At 29.6% G+C, this 9786-nt stretch overlaps 1 protein-coding gene across 1 annotated transcript; it reads right to left on the bottom strand.

Moving 5' to 3' along the window:
* Window positions 1-587: 587 nt before the first annotated feature.
* Window positions 588-9776, bottom strand: mRpL33 (mitochondrial ribosomal protein L33). The gene is made up of 3 exons (XM_075356461.1): window positions 9596-9776; window positions 7002-7105; window positions 588-844 (listed from the first exon to the last, which is right to left on the bottom strand). The coding sequence occupies exons 1-3, from the start codon at window positions 9634-9636 to the stop codon at window positions 699-701; spliced, it is 291 nt and encodes a 96-aa protein (XP_075212576.1). The 5' UTR covers window positions 9637-9776; the 3' UTR covers window positions 588-698.
* Between the last annotated feature and the right edge of the window lie 10 nt (window positions 9777-9786).

Genomic DNA, 9786 nt, shown 5'->3' with positions numbered 1-9786 from the left:
TAGGAAATGTATTAATTTTGCTACTTTAATTCTTTTCTTAATTTTCTTCTTTTAGCTACATCACTAGTACTACTTGATTTCTTTTCCATCTTCACCCCTTAAAATTTATAATCATAACAATACATATTCATAATAACTGCACTGTTGTTGAAATGGAATAAAAAGATACACCACTAGAAACTTATCTAATTTAAATTAGGTTTAATTTTAACAAAATTTTGGGCCACTTTTGATTTTGGGCCCTGGGGATGTGCCGTATTATAGTTCCACCACTATATTTGACTGACTCTTGTATTTCGATCACCTGTAGTGAAGACGATCTTGATAAATAGATAATTTTTATTAGCAGTCCTCATTTTAAATTATCTGTTAAAACAGATTAAGAGTTGGCCATGTAGCAACTGCTATTTTGCAAATAAAGAATTCAAGTGTTGAATTAAAAAAAAGTTGTTTTAAAATTATTATGTATAAAAAAAAAAAAAAATAGTAAGAATCCTGAAAATGGTAGCAGTTTAAGCAACTGCTTTCTGTAACTTTGTTTACAATTGTATGTAATGAAAGTTTAAAATTTAAATAGAAACAGCCGATACAAACAAGATAATTACCTTTTATTACTAATAACTTCTACAAATATTCACATTTTACAATCTAAATTATAATTTATTTACAAAAACAGGTTGAATATTGAATAATAACACTTATTTTTTTTTTAGATATTCAGTAGCATTTGCAATTAAACTCTCTTCATCTATTCCTAACATCTTTTGAATATTTGGTTTGATTAAAAAATTAGGTGATAAACTTTTTATTTTCTTCTTTTCCTTGTATACTGATTTCTGTTGAACTGAAATAAAATATCATGTAACATTAAATTACCAAATAAGATAAACACAAAAAACTATTATTTGTTTCATTAAACTTAATTAACTTTGGTGTGAAACACTAATTATAATATAATAATCAATCTAAGACAGGACTGTTTTTGAAAACATTAGAAAAACACAAAAGGATTTTTAAATATTTAAAAACTGATTAATTTTTATATAAAACAAACTATTACATATTACAATACAATTATAAAAAATTAAAAATAATCTGTTCAGAAGTAAAAAAACAAAAACCAATAACTTAGTGCTGACTTCAATAAGTCAAAATGTAAAGGAGAATTAGAAAAGTATTGTTCTTTTTTAGTGTAGTTTTTAAAGCTTGCTTTAACCAACAACAAAAAATCAGTGTCTTTATAAAAAATAAGAATTGCAGAGAAGAAATGTACACAGACTGGGAGTGAGCTAAAGCTCTCTGGAATGTGAAAATATTTATTTATTTTATTAAAGATTTTAAATTAATTTTCTTCAATTTTCACATAAAAATGTTTTGAATAAAAGAATAAAAATCAGGCAATATACCATTATACTATGATAATTCAATTCTAAATAACAATATATATATGAGACAACACATTCATAAAGTAAAGGCTGTTCGGTCATTAAAAAAAATTTAACTTGCGAGAAAAGTTTTTACTTACAGTTTTGGTTTACTATAAATCTACTTCACTTTTCTACATAATCGCCATTCAGTTCTAAGCACTTTTTCAAATGCAAGAAGTAGTAACTAGGTGCAAGGTTGAGGGTCTATATGGAGGGTGGTCAAAAAGTTCTCAATGAAAACTTGAATCTTCTTGGTTGAGGCAGCGGTGCGAGGACGCGCGTTGTCGTGAAGTAGGATTATGCCGGACGACAGTTCCCGCGTCATTGATTGGATCATACGTCTCAGTTTGGTAAGTGTTTTGCAGTACATGACAGCTGTAATTGTTGATCACATTCCATGAAATCAATGATGCCTTTTCGTCCCAAAGAACGGTTAGCCAACATTTTTTGATTCGAGGATGGAGATTGCTTAAACTTTTTCAGTTTTGGGGAACTTGAATGGCGCCACTACATTGACTGTTGTTTCGATTCTGCGTTGGAATATATATCCAGAAATCATCACCCGTAACAATGTGGGAAAACAAATTATCTACATCTTGTCAATAGTGGTACAAAAACATCGGTGAGCATTTTCGGTATCCACATTGCACACAGTTTATGATATCCAAGCTTTTCTGTGACAATCGTGTAGATAAGAGGTGCGTCCAACATGTGGAAATTCAGCAGCCAGATCACTAATCATCAATCACATCGCAGTTTTAGGTTCACCTGTTCAACGATTTTGTTGGTCTGAATACTGGGCCTACCACTTCGCTCTTCATCATGCACATTTCATCGCGCGGCCATTTTTAAAGTCTCGACACCATTTCACTCATTACTGAGGTCCATACACTAGGCACAACTCCCGAAGAATTTTAGCAGTTGAAGATCCTTTTGCACACAAAAATCAAATCACAGCGCATACTTCACAACTGGCAGGAGAAATGATTGCCGCAGACATTGTGATCTGCATTCACCGGGGCAGGCAAACGACTAGCAATCAAAACAAGAATTACAGTGGCTTCATAAACAGTTGATGGCCCTTTTCTTTTTCCTGTTTAGCCTCCAGTAACTACCGTTTAGATAATACTTCAGAGGATGAATGAGGATGATATGTATGAGTGCAAATGAAGTGTAATCTTGTACATTCTCAGTTTGACCATTCCTGAGATGTGTGGTTAATTAAAACCCAACCACCAAAGACAAAGAACACCGGTATCCACGATCTAGTATTCAAATCCATGTAAAAATAACTGGCTTTACTAGGACTTGAACGCTGGAACTCTCAACTTCCAAATCAGCTGATTTGGGAAGACGCGTTCACCACTATACCAACCTGGTGGGTTTGATAGATGGCCCTGCATGCATGAAACTGTGTTCAGACCCGCTAATATTTAAATATAAGCCGATGGCCCTTACTTTATGAATATGCCTCGTGTATGTATATGTATATATATACACACATTCAAATCATTTAAGTCAACAGGTTTTTTGCATTTTAGTATTGTATTCTGCTCCAAATATATTCTTTTGCAACGTACAATTAAATACAAAAAAAAAATTATTTCATAATAATTATTAGGCCTTATCAAATCCTTCTCATATAACTTATCTTAAATACAAGTATTGCTTCCTATTTATATAAAATTATTCAACTAATCGTGCTATTAGTGGTAATGTTCTAATGTAACAGAATATGTTCTTTGCCTATAGCTCAGTTTCTTACTTCCTTGTATGAAGTAAAGGAAGTATTGTGATCGCAAAAATTTTAGTTTTCAGATTTCAACAAAAATATACATTTTGAATATATCTGAATCCATTTTGACTATTTTTAGCATGACATTTGAATCTCACATAACTCAAAAATGATTAGCAGTAGGATTTTGAAATTTTGGTTTTAGGACTGTTGTAACATCTAACTGTGCATCTCACCTTTTCATTGCAATCGACTGGACCAAAATGGCTAAAATCCAAAAAAAATTGGATTTTGGAATTTTTTTTAACTGCAGTAATAAACCATCATTGAGAGCTTTTCAGTGATATATCGTAAGTGGTACTTATTTTTGCATAGTTATAGTGAAATAAAATTCTAATTAATGAAATATTTGGATCTTACAAAGAGAAGGCACATCGGTTTGACCGACTTCATCTCATTTTTTTTTTAAATTTAAATATATTGATTTATTAATAATTATTAACCTCTGATTGTAAAAAAAAATTTACAATAAATATTACTTCAATAATAAAATAAAAGAAAAAAATATCGGAAGTTGTTAATGAAATTATGTACTTTTCATTTAAAAAAAAAAAAATTGTATATGTAATTTAATAGGTGTAAAGGAAGCCATCATGTGATGTCCACAGTTGTCGTTTGTCCACAACAGAAAAGACAATTTAATTTTCACAAAACCTGGAATGTCAAAGTAGATTTTGTCACCCGATGTGTTTGTTTATATCTTATAAAAAGCTGAATGCTGGCATTACAATGAATCAACACTCAGAAGTAAAATAGGGAATAGAAAGTGTACACAGTCAGAAGGTAGAGTAGATTGTCTTTCTCTATAATACTGTTTACTTACTCATGGGCCAATAAGTATACCATAGTCAATTTTTGTGAAAAGTAAATGGAGATGGAGAAAAAAAATTATTTGAGGGAGCTGTGCATTAATCATTTATTGCAGAACTCTATTAAAATTGGAGAAGGATACACTGTTTCAAGCATGGGAAATATATCCACAATGGATTTTTGGAGGGGTAGTTAAGAAAATGAAAGAAACATTCCTGTATGTTGTATCTAATCCTTAGCATAGTAACTTAAAACAGCATCAAAGATACAATTTTATCAAAAAAAAAAAAAAAAAAAAAAAGATTGACTTAGTAAAGGATATCACAGCCTATATAGTGATGAGGACATGCAGACTCTCCAACTCAATGTTAACTGTATGAGTGCAATGTATCCTGCTACGAATGCTTACACCAAATTATAGAATTAATATGGATCAGCAAAAAGACGTAATAAAACTGAATGCAGGACAAGTAGAGATTTTCTTGATTCATATTTATATGACTCCAGTGCAGACAGTGGCACTGAGAAGCGGTCTGTTTCATCAAATATTCAAACGTATCATTGAATTCTAGCGTATTGTTTAACATGTTGTTAAAATCTTATTAACTCATTTTTGATTCAAAAATAGCATTTGCAGAGATATAATGCAAAAACCCCAAGAAGACAAGTAATTTTTTATTAAAAAATACATTCCACATCTTCAAAAAAATATGTATAATTAAAAATTCAAGTAGCTTTCTTTATGAAAAACAAAGAAATCATCAACTTAGTGTAGTTTAGGGAAGAGTAAGTTTTGAATATAAAAAAGATATGTTTTAATTGCTTAAATTATGTTTTTATTTAATCTTTTTCAACACCCAACTCATTAAACATATGATGGCTGGAAATTACAGATTGTTTGTTTTATTTATTAACTTAGAAAAATAAGAAAACACTTAATTCAGTCTCAGTTAATAAATAAAACAATTTGCAACTTCCAGCAATCATATGTTTAATGAGTTGGGAGTTGAAAGGGAGGAAAATTTAATCTTATGAATCAGATCATTACTCAAACAGAATCTAAAAAACTTACTATATATAAAACTGTGCTTTGATGTAATGTAACCGACTCCCAAGCTATAGACGCGGGAAGCATTCTCCCATCACCAGAAACCATACTGAGGATATTTTTATGGACATTCCAATTATAAAAAAATATAGTTCACTAACATTCACTTATTAAGTAGTTGATACTTATTAAATAGTCCATTTATTTTATAATTATTTCTATAAATGGGAACTTTGCACATTCATCATCATGGTCCAACCAACATCTGTTGGTATTTGTCAAGTATAACATTTCAAACCTAACAGTAAAAATATTCTTAGATGTTATATTTTGTGTTCTTAAGATTGAAATTTAATATTATGAACTATTTTTACTTCTCATAACAATTTGATGAACTAATCTAAAGAGATGATTGGAGCTGATACATGGAAATTTTCAAAATATTTAAAAAAAAGAAAAAATGCTCATAGAAATAATACACCACACAGGTAGTACATTTACTATATGCTACTTTATACACTAAATGAAACTGTCAATGAAAGGAAGCAGAAAGATTAAAGTAATCACTGCAAATGCAATTCAAATGTTAAGTGTAGTGTAAGCCAAAGAAGTTAGAAATTTTCTTTGTACATGTTGGCCAGACTGCAGTTTGCGTTTGTCTATGCATGTACTAATACACAGCCGTATTACTGCCATTAGCTGACATGGAGCGGTGGAGTAATGTACTTAGTAAATTCGCTTAAAAGTTATACTAAAATAATGTGGCTGCAACCCATTTGTATAGTATTACAGAGGCATCTTCATTGCTGTGATCCTTTAACTCTATTCATATGATAATTACCTGGATTAGGAAACAACTCAATTTCAAAGCAATATCCACAGCACAAAAGAAAAACTTACTGGTAAGGCAAAAAAAAAGTTTACACACCTCCATATGTTATAGCCGTCTGGGTAGCTGTGACTGACCCAAGTCTAGCGATATTGAATGACTATGATATTGAATATTTATAACATATTGTGTATAAGTTTACAAAGACTATATTCAAAAGTCTTTGAATATAGAAAAACTGCTGTTTTTTTTTTGAGTTGAAACCCTTTTATTATATAATTTCAAATAAGATTGAAAATGACAAACATTTCCTTCTCAATGCATGTTAGATGAAGCAAAATTCTATTTAAACATTTTTTAAATAAATAACATTTCTGATAGAATGCATTAAAAAATCCAAGGTAGCATGCATGATCCTGTCACACAGAATAGTTACCATTTGGTGTGCTATCTCATCCTACGGAATTATTGAACCATATTTCTTTGAAAATGAGATTGATCGCTAAGCAACTGTTACTGGAGCTCGATATGTCAATATCATTGAAACATTTTTAACTGATGAGTTAAGATGATTTGAAGGATCATCTTTGTTTCAACAAGGTGGTGCAACAGTAATACTGCTTGTGTCTCTATTAGTGCAATGCAACATTTATTTGGAAATCATGTCATCTTGAAAAATGGAGACATCCATATGACAAACATGATCTCTGGATTTAACAGAGATCATGTTGTAAGGGTTTACAACACTAGATTTCAAAGTATTGATGAATCTAAAAAATAAGATTAGTGAAGAAATCACAAATATTACTGCTGAAAGTTGTGAGAGACTTTGAAAATGTAGAGGTGGACATTTGAAGGTGTAATGATTATAAGATACCTTGTAAAGGTCATATTTTGTTTTAAAATCTATAAGGTTTTCATATTCTCATTTCTTTGGCCCACTCTCTATAATAAAAAGAACAGTAAGTAGAATTTGTGGCACAAAAATGTATGATCAAAAAAGGAAAAACTTAAAAAGATGGAAAAACATAAGAGAAGAATTAAAATTTTATTTAATAACTATGGTTGCATAATTTAAAATAAAATACTTACTGTAAGGATCAAACCAAATAACTTCCAGTTTATCTGCAAGCCGTTCTCTTGCTGTCAAAAATGTATGTCCACTAACCATACTTTCCATCATGACTAATATATGCCTTGAAAGACAACATACACATTAGTAGTTTACTTTTAGAATTAAAATAAATCATTATTAAGAAAGTAATTTTTAATAATAAAACCCCTGATTTAGATATGCTATGAATAAATAAAAATCTTTTAAAGAAAAATAACTTTTCCCTCAACAAAAAACAGTTATGAATTATTTTAGGCTCAAATGATGTAAATAAATCCTTTATTCAGAATGGTACACACTTACGCATTGCATAGATTGTTTTTATAAACAAATTATAGGATAAAAAAAAAAGTTCATGTTAATTATTTAAATACAAGCATATTTCCAGATAATTTAAATACATTAAAACATAAAAAATTATAACAAAATAATTCACAATTAAAATAAGACGGACCAGTTGTATAACCAGATTGGTCAAAATTTTATATACACATTGAATGGGATGCAGAAAAATCAGGGTTTTTTATTATTATTAAACAGTTCTGTTGTCTTGTTTGGTGGAGGTGAATATTGTTATCTTTTTAAACAATAAATGATTATTTTTAGCAGAGTGCAGATTCATAAATACATAGATAAGTTAACATATTTAATTTTTGAAATGCTAGTCTATATATAATTCATTGCTTGTCAATACTTTGACAGCCCATTTTTAGCTTAATGCTCTGACAGCCCATCTTAAAAACTTGTTCTGATTTTTTGAAGGAGCCCAAAAGATAATATTATCAAGGTACTTCATAACAGAACAGAATGATTTGATTTGGTTACAAATGAAATCAATCTGAACATCCAATGAAAACTTGTTATCTAATAAAATACCCAGAAATTTTGCTTTATGGGCAACAGAATACTATTGTTATCATTAACGTTAATTCTATCCACGTGATCAGTAATGTTATGTCTACCTGAAAAAGACAATACAAATGATTTTATTTTTATTTAAAGTTATATGGTAACAATTCATCCTAAGAATAGTTTTTGGAGGTGGTGTCATTCAATTATCAATTGCTAAAAATAATTATCTTAACATGTTGATACGTTTGTCTAAGAATTGGGTTACAATCAAAGGTTTACACCTTTCAGACAAGTCATTAATAAATAATAAGAAAAGTGAAGTGCTCAAAACACTTCCCTGAGGCATCCATGTTTTACGCGTCTTAAAATGAAGATACTAAGTTTATGAGGACCATAGCTACTAAGTTTTTTCATCAGTAAAAAGTATGGATGAAGCCTTATGCTTTACTACTGAGATCACAAAAAAATCAAAGTTAAATCTTTTTGTTATCTGAGCAATTTAGAATTTTTTTAAAAAGTAAGAAATGGTTCTGTCAGTAGACATTATTCCCTAAAGCCAAGCTGAACATTTGTTATGTGTTACGCTTTTCAAGAAATGTTACAGTTAATTTTTCAATTTTTTTCAAATTCTTTAGAAAATATGGATCATATAATTGGCATAAATTTTTGTAAATTAAGTGAACCTTTGTTAAGGAGGGGAATAATAACTGAAGATAATAATACTCTGTTGTTGAAAGATTCGTTAATTAAATTTAGTGATAATACTTCTATTTATGAGTTCTTTTAAAGTACCGGCAGGAAAATTTTCAATATGCATAAAATATTTACTCTTTGTATTCAGAATACATTGTATTCTAAATTTGTAGTAATTACAATCCCCCTATAAAAAAATCTCATTGAGTATATGATGTACTAAATTAGGACTATTACTAACCAAATACCTAGAACCTTGTTGTAATATAATACACTATACTGATTACATCAATGACATAGTTATCTGTGAAATGGCATAGAAAACCAAAACTTGTTCACCAACAATAAACTAATTTTTATCAAACTGAAATATCACCTTATGATTTGATGTATGTAATTTTCAAAGGAATAACTACTAAAAACATGTTGTATTTCAATATGTCTCTGAACTAGGTTACTCAATTCAAAAATACATTTTTCATAAAGCTGTGCAATTACTCTCAAATACAGAACACAACATTTGGGATATTTCATCTTCCAAAAAGAGATTGTTTATTCTAATAAATATTTAAAAGTTTTAAATATAAAAACTGTGGTGGCTTTCCCGTTTTTCATTCGATCGGTTCTGGGTTCAAATCCCATTCGGGTTGGCATTTTTTAAATGCAAAAGAATTCAGTTATCACCAAAAGGGGTGAAAATTGCCTTTATGGTAGAATAGGCTTCTGAGTGAGATGAATATAAATATTATTCTTGGTACGTTATCATTCTTCTGTGTTAATAGTTAATGTCAACCAGTTGTCTAGTAAAATAAATATATTAACCGGCGGGAGTGTAACATCCAATTCGGTAAAAACAGAATTTCGAAAAGTTACGTGCATGTAGTATGTTATTATTTTAAACCCTGTCAAAGATTTTGTGTACAATCAAAATTAAGTTTAAGAAATAGTTGTTAATGAAAAATAAACAAAATACTGTTTCCACAAAAACCATAAAAAAACGGAAACAAGCAATATATTTTCCACTTACTTGCTTTTAGCCTTTTTCAGAAGAACATTTGAGAGGAACATTTTTAATTATTTTAGATTAATTTGTAATAACACACATGCGCAAATCTAACCTCAAATATCAACATTCACACTCAGTTTCATCGGGCTACGAAGTTGCCATAACACCTTACAATGCCTTATTAATTAGTGTATTCTTAAACCGGTAGATAA

The sequence above is a fragment of the Lycorma delicatula genome, chromosome 2 (genome assembly GCF_047948215.1).
Source record: "Lycorma delicatula isolate Av1 chromosome 2, ASM4794821v1, whole genome shotgun sequence".
NCBI classification, from domain to species: domain Eukaryota; kingdom Metazoa; phylum Arthropoda; class Insecta; order Hemiptera; family Fulgoridae; genus Lycorma; species Lycorma delicatula.
The sequence above is the reverse complement of the archived record's forward strand: the minus strand, read 5'-3'. Positions and strand labels throughout refer to the sequence as shown.